Here is a 14,707-nt window from a genome sequence, read left to right as displayed (position 1 = left end):
TAAATTCTCTATCAATAAACATCAGCAAAACCAATTACATTCATTTCGATTGTTACAAAAGCTCACAGAAGGTAAACATTGCATATGAGAGACAGAAGATACAGAGAGTAGATTTTTTGAAATTTTGGGCATACATATAAATAACAGATTTAACTGGGAACACCACATCCACCAAACCCTGAAAATGCTTAGTTCAGCACCATTTGCCATCCGGATTATCGCCCAAACTAGAGACATGTCTCAAAATCTGCTTACTTTGGCTGTTTCCCTTAACTTATGTGTTGTGGAATAATCTTCCGGGGCAATTCACCGCTGTTGAAAAAAGTCTTGACGAGTCAGAAAAAGGTTGACCAAATTTTGTGTTGAGTGCCTCCAAGAACCTCATCTCTCAATCTTTTTAAGCAAATCGGAAAACTAACCAGTACTTCATAAAACATATTTTTAATCATGACATTCATGCTTCACAATCCTCAATATGAAATGAATGAAACATACCACCATCATAACACCAGTACGAAATGTGACATGCATTGTGATCCAAAAAAATTGTCTCTAGTGCAAAAGGTGTAAAATGCACAAGCACAAAAATCTTCAATGCATTTTCATTTAATATGGACAAACCTCAATATAACGAATTTCGTGGGCCCATAAAAATTAAATTTTTGTACCAGGGTTATTGTTATAATGAGATTTTGTTATCATGACTCGGTGCAAGGAGCCATGCTTTCGTGGCTGAGGTGATCTAGTGGCTAGCGTTACTGACTCTGGACCACGGGGTCCTGGGTTCGATCCCCAGCTGAGTTAGGGATTTTCTCAATCCGGGGACTGGGTGTTTGTGTTGTCCTCATCATTCCATCATCATCATCATTCATGACAGTGGCTTGATGGGACTGTGAAAAAAGTTGGACTGTGTAAAAATTGGGACTTTGTACGGGTGCTGATGACCGCATAGTTGAGTGCCCCACAAACCAATCATCATCATCATCATCATCATCCTCATCATCATCCTCATCCTCGCCGACATCGTCGTCGGTCGTGGCTGTGAAGTACATTACTGTAGTACTTTTCTGATGAAAAATAAATTTAAGACAAATTATGAAACAAAATTTTGTTCACTTCACTTATTAATGCTGTACCTGTAGAATATCTTATTTTTGTGTACAGAAAAATTCACTTATTTTCCTTTCTTTCTTTTTCTTAAAGACTCTCTTGTGAATACTGTCTTTATCTCCTCTAACACAATCAATCGCCACGCTGAAACACTTGGGATTGAAGATGCTAGTTGCTGATGGTTTCGAACTGACCTATTAGCTCCATCAGAGGAGGGGGATTCACACTAATTACATCACTATCATCTTCAGAATCCTCACCAGGCAAATTACCCTTTAACTTGCAGATGGTAGATTCATCAGTATATGCTTCAAACACAAACGCTTCATCATCCACTGACAAGTTTTCAACTACTGAAGCATCTATGCCTTTACTAGCAACAGCTGAATAAATCTCCAGATCACTTTGATTATCATCCTGCGTTATTTCATCCATCACAACATTCTCACCAACATCTTCACTTTCAGAAATTCTTGCATTTTTCAAGCAGTTCACAATCACATTCGGCTGTACACAGTTCTGGGAACTAGCAATCACATCACAAGCCTGCTTCACATTGAAACTGTAGGGATTGCTCACCTTTCTTTCAACGTTTGTGATCATGTGTTGAACTAAACATGAATGGTATTTTGTCTTTAAGTTCTTAATTATCCCCATATCTAGTGGCTGAAGAATCGAAGTACAGTTCGGGGGGAAGTAGCGTAGTTCAATGTTGTTCAACGCTGGCTGCTTGTTATGTGCACTACAATTATCTATCAGCAATGCAATTTTCTTATTCTTCATTGACATCTCTTTATCAAGTGAAAGCAGCCACTCACTTAAAAGAATAGACGTCATCCTTTTCAATTGTAATTGACTGCAATAAAAGAAATCACATTTACAATATGACTGTAGCAAAACATTACAGCTGAAGCTATACTGTACTGAATTAACTTATAAATTAAAGGAAGGTAAAATAAAAAGTATGTACTCTCTTACCTGGTAAGCTTCTTACTTTTTTTTGAACCACCATGGGTTCGCTGATCGTTCAGTAACCAATGATGTCAATTTGTGTGTCCCTGATGTGTTGCATCAGAGAACAGTTAGGTGTGTACTTTATACTGCTTCCTTCCTTTATAATTTTCGTCTTTAAAGGCTATCATCATCTCTGGCATCAGATGATAAAACAATCCTGCCTTATCTGCATTGTACAACAGTTTACACATGGCGTTTTTTCTCCAAAATTCTGCATCACCTGAAGGTGCTGATTTTTCTTCTCCCGAAATCACTTTAAAAATGATCCCATGCCTGTCCTTAAATCTTTGCAACCACCCGTTACTTGCCTTCAAAATTAGAATTTCCAAGCAACTCAGTGAAATCTTAAGGCTTTTTGATAAATAAACTGACCATTAATTGGTACATTCTGCACATGCATCTCATCAAACCACTGCAGTGTACCATTGTCCACATTGTCAGCAGCAGCCATCTTCATTCTTTTTCTTGAAGGGTTAATATGCCACCTACTAAACTTTCTTCAATTTCTTTTCATTTTTTATGGAATGTAGCTAACATTGATTGTGCAAGTCCTTTCTACCTCACCATGTCTACTTGTTTCATTCCATTATCAGTGTCTTTCAAAACCTCCATTTTTGTCTTCAACCTTATTGTGTCCGAGTTCCAGCCATTGTTCAAATCTTAGGTGAAGGCAAAAGCGTTTACATTAACTAAAAAAATACACAGATTACAAAAATCATGGAGACAATTTGGGTAATACCCCAACAAAACATTCCTGTCTGCTACTGAAGCTCAACAAAGGACAAAATAAACAATCATTCAGACATAGGAGCTCTTTGACGTTTGCCGCTCAGCACCACTTGCCCACGGCTGTACACTATTCTCTCTATCACCGGAATAAATACATTACTTTAGTATGTAGCAAAGCTTCTGGAAATAAAGTGCCGAAAGTCTAATAGCCAAAAAAGAATACCTACCACTATAGAGAGCTTCTTAGAAGAAGGAAACAGTAAATTCCTCGAAATTTTGTCACCGTTATAACAGGTTGTTGCTAAATTTAATTCACTGTTGTAATGAGGGGTAATTAACATAGTACATATAGGAAATCAGCGAGGCCATATTAAGTTATCACTGTACCTGGTTTATCATTACATTGGTAACCGTTGTACAGAGGTTTGACTGTATTAAGTGTCTATAAGGTAATAATGTACTATTTAAAGGTAAGCTAAGGGAGTTATTGCTTGAAAAAAGTTTCTATTCTGTACAAGGATTCTTTCAGTTTGTATTCTTAATCTTGTTTGTTGTTCTGATGGAAGCAATGTAATAATGAATTAAGTGTTTTAACTCATCCCACATCCTGTGTGGATCTATGGAACATGTATTGCCATAAATAAATAAACAGCAGTACTAAACATAAATTCGAAAGCATTACATTGATATTTTTCAGTTTCAACATTTTGTTGGTACAGGAATAGCAATGTTTTTAATGTTTCATGAAGCATTTATTACCAAATCTGCCACAGTTGCAGTAAACATGTTTGGCAAGTAGTTTGGAACCAACTTGTTCATTATGAAGCCTGGTCTACTGAGGCTGCACTGAAAACAAAGAACAAATGTCAAAATAGCAATACATGCTTTATACAGTGATATTTGATTCTGACTTGCATGTGTTGATGTGTTGATTGAGACAGTCATCTGGGATCACTTTAGCCTGTATTGATTTTGATGTTTATTTTTAAGATCAGGTGCTTTCAGTGCCTCCTCAGATCAGGCTTGAGAATGAACATGTTGGTTTGAAGCAGATGTACTGCAACTGTGACAGATTTGTTAATAAATGTTTCGTGGAGGAAAAAAATAATCAAAACTGACTGATATGAAGAAAAATTAGCTCATTAAATAAAGGGAAAAGTGGCAGCTATTATTTTTAAGGCATCCATGGCTCACCAATTCTGTAAAAGGTTAATAAATAGTATTATTTGTAATACAAGACATTGTACAACATTTCATGAATGCATAAGGAAAAGAATGGCTGATGATGAGTTCGTATATACCCATAATCAGGAGAAAAATTGGAAGTGGAAATACCATCTCCCGGCTAAACCAAGAAAAATACAAACAAAATTACAAACTTTATTTTAAATATATAAATGTTACAATTTTAATATAATCTGCACTATGAGATTCATATGGATCACACTTGGTACATGTGTGCAGACAGACATCATAATAAAATAACAAATATTCTTATTTTTCTCTTGTCTCTATCCTCTACAAACCAGTCCACAAAAATGCTTCATAAATGCAAGATATTGGGATCCACTTTCTACAAGAAAGTGTATTTCATAAATTACATGTCACTAAATGCATTTGTCTCGCTGTAGTGACTACAAGTACACTGATGTCAACTCTCCTAAAATGACATCAAGCTGATAAGAAAAATGTAAACCTGTGAAACAAATATATAATATTAATAAAAATTAAAGCATAAAATTAAAATTAACTTATCTGATACAGAATAGAAGTGCTAAGATTCCAAATGTTGATGTGGGAACAACTGGAACAGGGCTGATAAGGAAATCACAAAGAGAGTAAGAATTACAATGAAATCTCCATATTCCAGTTAATTTAAAATTATATTCAGCAGAAAAATGGAAAAAATAGACATATGTAAAGGGTGGAGGGAAAAATGCTTGCTCCTAATTAAATATCAAAAGAGACACACCACCAAGTGAGGAAAGAATCGGATTTAATAATGGCTCAACAGCCTAAATTCAAATTGTGGGGAACTAACACTTAGCAATGAAATGGGTAAGGGGAGAGCTAAATGGATAATTTAAAGAAAAGCAAAGAAACTTTATATTAAACATGACTGGTTAATAATGTGCTGCAACACCCTATATTTTAATTTGATGTGCCTATTAGCTGTGGACGTGCACTCTAACATAAAACTCTTGTCTTATGTTAAAAAATGTAACACGTCCATGCGACACTAACATTTGTATTTGTGTATTACTTGTACTTTTTGTTCTCATTCACTGTACTGACATGAGGTTTAATAATGGTGCTTAGACACATTCACATTTAAAACGCAACATGCCCGTTGGCTGTGGACATGTGCTTGTAGATGAGGCGCAATGCTAGAACCACTGTAAGTTTCCTGTAGATGTTGGCTATGTTGACCTCCAGTTTGATTTTGACTTGATAAGACGCACATGTGAATTGTGACATTCATTCTGTAAACATTTATGAAGCACTTGTTGTCACTTTGATGTTTATTATTAAGATCAGCCACTGTCACTCAGGTATGTTTGTATTTAAATAATTCATTTGTTACATTTGAACTTTTTATTACAATTCCAGTTTTGTATTCACTGTTCACTGAACTATGTACTGCTTTTTGTGTCCTCAGTAGGCCAGGTTTGAAAGTGAATCAGTAAGTCACCTGATATAAATACTAAAACTATTGACAGGATCGTTAATAAACACTTTAATGAAAATAATGAATCCCACTATGGGGATTATATAATTCTTGACAGTTTTAGGATTTTAGAGTCTTTCGAAAATAAAATAAAATTCAACGGTTCATTGTTGTCAATGTCATTAGCAACACAATGAAGATGGGGCAGGGGATATACTTCGTGGTTCTGACGAAGGAACCATCTTAACAATCTGCTGGAATGGCTTACCACACACCTGTACAATTTTTTGAGGGTTGTATTGGAATTTACACAAATAAAATTTATTTTCTGCTTTAGTCATTCTTTAACTCACTATATGATTCAATGGTCACATTGTCATCATCATCATCATAATCATTATCATCATCGCGCTTGTCATAAGGTGGGTTTCAGTGTGTTTTACACTATGAACTGCACTTATGACATGTGTAATAAGTGTCTCATCAATGGCTGCCAGAAAAAAATCACACATGATTGCGATGTATGCTTTATATAATGTAGAACAGAATGAAATGTACCAGATGATGACCACTGAAATGTGCAAAGAACTTGTCTACATGAGGCCTAGATCAAGATGGCTAGAAAGGGATTTAAAACCTTCTTCCCAAACATAAGTCCTAGGTCTTAACCACTATGGTGTGTGACCGCAAATAAGAAGATATTTTCTTAAACGTTTCATGCTGCTAAAATATAAAAGGATTTACATAAATGAGCTGACAAATAAATCACAGCTTGTGTAAATGACACTTATACTGCAGCCACAAAATATTCATTCTGAAAAGCAGATATTACATCCTTATAAAAGAATACACATGTAAACTATATAGTGATTTTATTCTCTTTCACCTGAGTGTGGGCATTTTTATTTTTATTTATTTATTTGTTTGTGTATAACATTTGATAAATAATTGGTTGTAGGCTTATGACAACACAGAAAAAATTCTACCTTTTTCCAGAATTGTATATGAAAAAGGAAGACAAGCAGTGTGCCAGAAATATTTCCTATGAATCTGTTTTTGAAAGTTTCCTATCCAGTTTTTATAAAATATTACAAGAGCATGTCATCTCACTACATTCAATAACTGTGATTCTGTACTTACTGAAATAACTCTACCAATGTTAACCATTTTACTAGGCAGTACCTCAAGTGGCACTGCAGTACTCAAAAAATGTTTGATAGAAAAAAGGAGAAAAATACCTTGTTCTACAAAACTTATTTAATGACAGGCTTAGTGATTGTTACAACTGGGTAATATTCCTCTGTCTTCCTAGATAATAACAACTTGCTTTATTTTTTTTCATTTCTTCTAAGAACTCATATCATTATCATACTACTATTCAACAAATACAGCTAACATTAAATCAAGAAGCTTACAATTTTTAAAAAAAATCCACTCCTATGGAAGTCAGACTGTGTGCTAGAAATTAAATGCGCAGCATACACTAGACAACTTACTAAAGTTCCAGGTGTTTGTTTATTATTTTCGATTCAAGGTGTGCGTGCAGCTTGTCTGCTTTGCGAGCATGCTTCTTGATGCTGTCTTCCAAGTCCTCCAGTGTTGTAGGTTTCTCTCCTGCTGGTTTAGTAGCTCTATGTCCTGCGCCAAGTGCAGCTTCAGCTTGGAGGTGCCGGAGTTTCAGCAAACGATTCTCATAGTGCATCAACTCCACCTATAACACAAGTTTTGTTAGGCTTAAACCACCTTCAGTACAAATATGAACAAGTCAGAAGGAACTATAAGATCAACACTGTAAAATGTACTAATTTAATTAAGAATTGTAGCTACATTCTGCTCACAGTATAAGCTATTGCCAACAGAGATTATTTTTACATCTAGTTTACATCAACATTTGAGCATTTGAGTTCTCCAAGTAGAAATTTTGCTTTTCAGTTTCCTCTTCTGCTGCCAAAACTTTTTCATTCTTTCCAACTTGGCTGCCCTTTCTTCATCAGCCACGGTATATTGTATTTATCTGAATATTTTTGCTTTAAGTCACATGTCTCTGTTCTTCAGAATCTTCTTTTTTCTCGCGTTTGCAATTCATTGCATTGTTATATTTAACTCTTCTAAATCATCCTAGATTTAATCAGCTATTATAGGTTTTATTTTTCCAAAAGCAGTTGAATATTTGTTTCACTAGCTCGGTTTCTGGTAACCTTGATATATGGCGAAATAAGGTGATCATCTTTTTGCACATTGTCTCTATTACTGATTCGCTTTCCCAAAACACCACTTCGTTTGGCACCAACCTCTACTGACCCTCTATTTGGTGTTTTTTTGTTGATGACTGTTCTGATGATTTTTCTGTTGGACTTCTACAATTTATCTGTTGTTGATTTGATATTTAACCTGAATAATGTTCTGCTTGTCAATGTTGCTTCAGTCTAACAATGGCGTATTAGTGTTTGAATTTGGTGTTCACTGAGAGATAATTCATCTTGTAGATGGCTAGCTGTTCCATTGTGCTTGTTTCAAATTAGTTTCATTTGACTACCAAGATATGTTTTCACCATGATATTTAAACTTACTTACAATTTTAATTTGTTGTTGCTGAACAGCTGATTTTTCAAATTTAAGGGTTGGTATTTTTTGAATTTATTTAATTTAGTAAAATATAATTTGCTTGACTGTTAGTGAAATTATAAACACAGGCATATAACTGAAATATAATACACAATTTAGCTACTCTGAAGGAAAGAGCAGGCTTTTCACACTATGAAGAACCTTTAAAATTAATACAAAGTATAGGTGGAATGGTCTACCCAAACATTGCATGAATTCAGAACTTCAAATACAGATAACAAAACTGCTCTATTATCAAGTTGCAAAGATGTAAGTGCTTTTCTGGCATATGGCCAAAGGCTGCTCTGCCTGCGACGCAGGTGACGAGGTACGCAGAAAATATAGTATGCTTTGTCAAGTATGTTATTTCCAGCATATGTAACAAAAAAGAAAAGTAAATTACTCTTGCATATTAAGCAAGGATATGTTTGAACTGCCTCCCTTCATTGTTACACCATTTCTGACACCTGCTTAGGAAACTGCTTGTTACACTTTGCATTTCCTCTGAGAGATGGCATCAATTTCTTTTTAAGTTCATCTAAAGTGTGAGGATTTGATTTGTACACCTTCCTTTTTTTAATGCACCCAAGAGATAAAAATTGCAGGGGATTAAATCGGGTGAATGAGAATGTCGCATGATATTACAGAGAACTCATATCTTGAAACATGTCATGGATTTCCTGTAATGAGAAGTTAGCTTCATGAGGCATCACAGAGTCCTGCTGAAAGGTTGCGAAAGCACGTTCTCTCTTAGTGAATTGGCCAAAAAAAGGCTGCAAAATGTTTTCCATATATCTCTCACTGTTAATTGTTTCCTGGAGAAAAATGGGGCCTCTTATTCTTTCACTGCTAATAGCACACACACTCACTTTTTATCATGCAGAGGTGCCTCATGTATTATGTTAGGCTTTTCAGAATTCCAATAATGGTTATTTTATGAAGTAATGTATCCACTTAGGCAGAATCATGAATCATCCGAAAAGAAAGTTAGATGAGGGTTACGTTCTCTGTCATGCACCCTATCCAAAACACACTCACAAAACTGCAGCCTCTTTGCATGGTCACCCAGTTTAAGATCTTTGTTTTGTAGGTCTTTAACTTCATAACTTTGAAGCTGTCTGAACAGACCCACAGGAATTTCCCATTTGCTGAAAGACATCAAACTGATTTTCTAGGAGACCTTTCCATAGCATACCCATATTATCCAGAGTTCCTTCTGTGAGTACTGTGTACATTTTCTGTCAAGAACACTTCCTGCTTCACAAAATTTGTTTATCAATCAGTGAATTGTGCTCTGATTAGGAACTTGAACATCATAAAATTCCTCTTGAAATAACCTATTACTGGATGTGCTGATTCGGAACACAAATATGAATCATACATAAATATCATATGGCAAATACAACACTTTCACTCAATACACTGTACTGTGTCATTTAGTGAACACCTGCTACCTGTGCATGATTTCTACACACAGAGAGCTTGCAGTGGAGGGGAAATGTACTCCCCCAAGAGTGCTGCTGCTGGGTAACAAAATTCCCACCAGGAGGTTAATTTAGGGATTGATCACCCTGTACCAATGCACAATAACAGAAAATCAAAGGTGAAGTATAATACGTATATGAGCACACGGCACTATTTGCCAGAGCAGCAGACAGGCACATAATGGTCAAAAAATTCTGACAAATTGAGTGTTTCTCTCTCTCTCTCTCTCTCTCTCTCTCTCTCTCTCTCTCTCACACACACACACACACACACACACACACACACACACACAGAGAGAGAGAGAGAGAGAGAGAGAGAGAGAGAGAGAGAGAGAGAGAGAGAGAGAGACTACTGTCCTCTAACGGTGATGCCAGACTGGGGTGAGCAGTGTTTTTGGCTGCGGAGAGTGGAAGGACACAGAGTTGGAAGTGGGAAGACAAAGGTGGGGTGGTGTTACAAAAGATCATGTTAGGGTGTAAAAGGAAATGTGTTCAGGAGCAGGTTAGATGACAATACTGAAAGATCCAGACATGAAGTAAAAGATAGAGAACAGGGGGAAAGTGGAGGATTCAGAGAAGGAGAAACAAACTAAAAGCTACAGAAGGTTCCAAGAAGTGAGCTCGGCTGGGGTGAGTTGGTTAGGGGTGGGGAGATGGCAGGAAGGAGGTGAGAAGAGTTGGAAGATAGGGACTACTGGAGATTTAGGCCAGGGGGTTGCACGAACAAAGGTTACACTGCCAGGGAAGTCCATAAGTCAATCAGTGCTTAGAATGTGGATAAAAATAATTAGCTATGGACGCTGATGGCTTCCGATATAAGAAGTTGAGCTCATTCTGGCCACAGCCTTGTCAAATGGGGCCACAGCAGCACATAGAGGTTCACAGCACTCTCTTGCTGTGGAAAACTAGCCCTAAATGCAAAAGAATTAGCAATGATCAAATAATGAAAATGTAGAAAAGAATGGAAGCCACTACATTAACACACAGTGCATATCCACAAGAAACATGGCCTCTAACTGAAAAATATCATGATGCTCTCTCTACTGGCAAAAGATAAGATTCCAGATTAGTCTCTCAACTGGATCTCTAGAAGGAGGATACCAGGGGAGGGAAAGATTGAGAAACCAATAAAGTAGTAACATTATATGATCTGGAACATGGAATGTCAAGTCTAATGTAATAGGAAAGTTAGAAAATCTGAAAAGGGAAACACAAAGGTAGAATCTAGATGCACAATGGGGTCAATGAAGTGATTTTGGAAAGAAACTAAGGATTTCTAGTCAAATGAATTGATCATTATGCCAATACCAACAGAAAATGCTACAATGGTGGAAAGATTACTGTCAGCAGTGACAGAATTATTCTCATCAGAACTGACAGCAAACCAAAACAAACAATAGTTAAGGTACACAAGTCGACATCACAAGAAGAAGATCAGGAGATAAATATAGAATATGGGGTATAATGTAAAGAGAGATGAAAATCTAATAATGGTGGGCAAATGAAATAAATATCATAGAGGAAGGAATAGAAGGTAGAGTTCCATGAAAATAGACGCTCAGAAATAGGAATGAGATAAGAAAGAGACCCCCCTTGATTCTGTGAAAAATTTCATCTATTAATAACAAATATACTGTTCAAAATACACAAGTGGAGGTAGACTGTGATGACACAGCCAAGAACGTCATACAATATTTTTTATTGTGCCCCCCACCCCCAAGGGACCAAACTGCTGAGGTCATCGGTCTTTTAATGTTTTCTGCATATTACATGTATACATGCAAATGACTATAGTGATCTAACCTAGTGTGCCATCTAGTGTCTTAAGGTGCTAAATCTGTATGGAAATTACCCTGTAAGAGAGTACCACCAGCCACAGTCTAGCATAAATACTTAACAGAATCGTCCTTTAAGTTAGTGCCATCTGTCGAAGCTTAGTGTAATTATTTAACAGAATGCACAGCTTCTGCTTATGAAAAGCTGCTAACTGATAACTTTGGACTGCATTTGTTGATGATAATTATCAAATAAATAAGATATTTGATGCAAAGGAGGATTCATACAGTACATTTGTGTCAAAAAAAGTAAAAAAAAGAAAAGGCATGTTAAAAGAACACAAAATTTTTTTATAATGAAATACAATTAATATTCTAATTAGCTGTACTATTTATAATACACAACATGTTAATATGGCTTGAAAGAATAAGTATCATAAAATCACTGAATGTGGGAACTACTATCCTGTCTATGTTTGTCTGGAAAATTTGAAGGTTGTATAGAAACAGACTTTCCACTAGAAGTAAGAATCTTCCACAACCATCATCATTTAACAACAAGTAAATGGATTCCAAATGATAACTCTGGGCAATAGTGCACGAAGTTCTGCAATAGTATCAAAATATTGATACTTATGTACATTTTGCAATGGTTCAGATAAAATATCAAACTGAATGTGATGTTAATCGCATTTAAATATTAAGTATGAATTTAACAATAATTGTGCCTATTTCAATAGCTCCCTGCACTGTATCTCATTACACTGCAGCCTATGTGTGAGTGCCGGATTAAGCCACAGCAGAGTCCATACCAAATTTTAAGATGAGGCCCTTGGTTTGCTTTAGACCATAAAGTTCAGGATATAAAATAAAACAGCACTGTAAAAACTTTTCTCAATTTAATTTGGAAAAATTAAGAGATAAAAATGGTCAAATCAATGTCTCTCATCAAATCGCATTCTATGTTCATTAAGGTGAGGTCATTAAGATATTCTTGTCCCATGGTGCTCCTTAATTAATTTTTAAGCATTTTAAAGTTAGAAAAGAATGTTCTCCACTGCAGTTGGTGATCATCAAAGATAAGTAAATGTATAAGACTATTTCCATATTTGGGAAACACAATTCTATGAATCATCCATTAAAAGCTTATTCATAATACTGCTGTTCTAGGGGCCTGTGCCTCTGCTGCCAATAGCAGCAGCCACATCAGTTCTGGGCAGCTCAGGAAACTGCACCAGTTTGTCACCAAGGCTTTCTTCAAAATCATCTGGGTAAACACTGATGATAACTGGAGTTCTTTTCAAGATGCCGTCTACTGCTAAAGACAAATTGCTAGAGTATTCCAAACACACTACACACATGATGGTAAGCTTTCATGTGCTTAGCTAATGCATACAGCACATTACCTGTTACAACAATGAAGACTTGAAATTCTAAATGTTGTCCAGATGTTTGATTTTCCCCAATTTCATTGAGTATAGTAGAGCAGTATTTTGGTACTCTGTATTTCACTGCATCATCTTCAAGTCTGCTGCTGCTTACATTCTTCACAGCTGGTCAGCACATTCTATATTTCTAACTGGTGTTCAATACTGTATGACACCAATGACTGATACCAAGAGACAATTGTGTGGAATGCCTTCACAAATATGTGATTGATTTCAAGACTTTGTGCAAACAGAAGCCAATATGTTATACAGACAGAGTATAAGTAACATCATGTGTTCTGAAAGGAATCGTTAACAGAACCACTTGCGTTTCCAAGATGTCAGGTTGTTTGCTGCTGATGTTATTTTCAGCAGGAAATTGATGATCAAAAAGGACATTCAGAATGATTTAGTACTTCCATTGGTCTTAAGAATGGGAGCTACCTTTAAATGTGGATATATTTGTGATAATGCTCATAACAAAGAAAAAGAATCTGATAGTATCCAGTTACAAGATCAGTGGTAAATTTCTGGTGCACATCACATAATTTAAATATTTAGGGATAATACTACAAACTGAAATGACATGGGCCAAATATGTAAAATTAAAGAAGGGACGGTGAATGAAATCCTAAGATTTATTGGAAGGTTTCTGGGCAAGTGTGGTGGTTATGTAAAACAAAGATGTTATGAAATTACTCACACTACTAGTTGAGAGACTTGATGCCAGGAATGTTCACTCCACACAAAACAGTAGCACAGATGCTCAAGGAACTTAAAAGTACAAACCATTGGATAAAGGTCACTGATGTTCTCATGAAATTCTGTTCGGCACATTAAGGACAATGAAGAAAATTCTGTTACCTCCAACATACATATTGCTCAAGAGTCATGAAAAAAATTAAGAGACTAAAACAAGTATTGATGCATGCAGATGGAATGTTTCCCTTGTTGAATTAGAGAAGGGGATAGGGCAGAATTTCAATATTCATCATTTCAATATTGGTATAAAGAACCTTTCACCACACAACATACAATGGCTATTTGTAATTTAACCTTCAGTTTGCTATTAAGAAGAAGAAGAAGAAGAAGAAGAAGAAGGAAGAAGAAGAAGAAGCAGATAAAAAGTCCTTTTATATACAATGTTTGGAAATTCTCATTACGTACTTCTAGAACTTGAAGAGGGAGCTGAGTAGATAATATTTTGAATTGGGAACCATGTATCAAAATGCACTATCTCCGTGGTACAATAATTTGAAAACATGTTGGAAATGCGACCACTTTTACAGGTAACTTAACTGATTGGATGTGACCCAATAAATCACTTGTTTTACAGTTCCACTCCTTAATAGCAAGAAATTGCTAGTGTACTCTTTGATGGGTTCTCTTCAACGAGATGCATTATAGCCTCTTCCAATTTGAGTATGCGGTATCTCCTTGGAGTACCACCATCACACCTGCTGACGATGGAGATACTCTTTCTTGAAGTCATTGCGTAACTATGGCAGAAAGGGGAAGTGATTGTGCAGAATGATACTGATAACAGCAACGAGCAGCTCTTCCATTACCATAAGCTTCACCATTCAGAAGGATCACGTCAGTATATTCTGCAAATGTGTACTCAATCATGCTACTCTAACACTCACAGGCACATGAACAAGGCTCAAACATGGTAAAAGAGGTAGGACAGACGATAAATGACATCAGCCGATCTGACGTAACAACCCCATTCCCCTCCCGGCCACCATGACTAACCCTGTAACCCAGTTGCACACCTACCTAGTAAACAACTGTAGCACAGAAAGTAAGTTCTCAGATGTGGGTTCCTGTTCAACATATTATGTACTCATTCCCCTCTACAAGCTCGATAAGTCTGTAATGGGAATTTCATAACAA

The 14,707-nt window shown here is 36.1% G+C and overlaps 1 protein-coding gene across 2 annotated transcripts in view; it reads right to left on the bottom strand.

Annotated features, from left to right (window-relative positions):
• Nucleotides 1-4,213: 4,213 nt before the first annotated feature.
• LOC126267944 (alpha-2-macroglobulin receptor-associated protein) overlaps nt 4,214-14,707 on the bottom strand; it is a 67,511-nt gene continuing 57,017 nt past the window's right edge. The window contains exons 7-8 of one of the 2 annotated variants that reach the window (XM_049973262.1): nt 7,018-7,232; nt 4,214-4,549 (exon numbers count right to left, since the gene is read on the bottom strand). In XM_049973262.1, coding sequence (XP_049829219.1) covers nt 4,549; nt 7,018-7,232 — 216 coding nt within the window. In that variant the 3' untranslated portion in view covers nt 4,214-4,548. Of the gene's footprint in view, nt 4,550-7,016; nt 7,233-14,707 lie in introns of those variants that run through there. The other variant, XM_049973273.1, reaches the window with a different exon arrangement.

This window comes from Schistocerca gregaria, chromosome 1, assembly GCF_023897955.1.
Source record: "Schistocerca gregaria isolate iqSchGreg1 chromosome 1, iqSchGreg1.2, whole genome shotgun sequence".
NCBI classification, from domain to species: domain Eukaryota; kingdom Metazoa; phylum Arthropoda; class Insecta; order Orthoptera; family Acrididae; genus Schistocerca; species Schistocerca gregaria.
The sequence above is the reverse complement of the archived record's forward strand: the minus strand, read 5'-3'. Positions and strand labels throughout refer to the sequence as shown.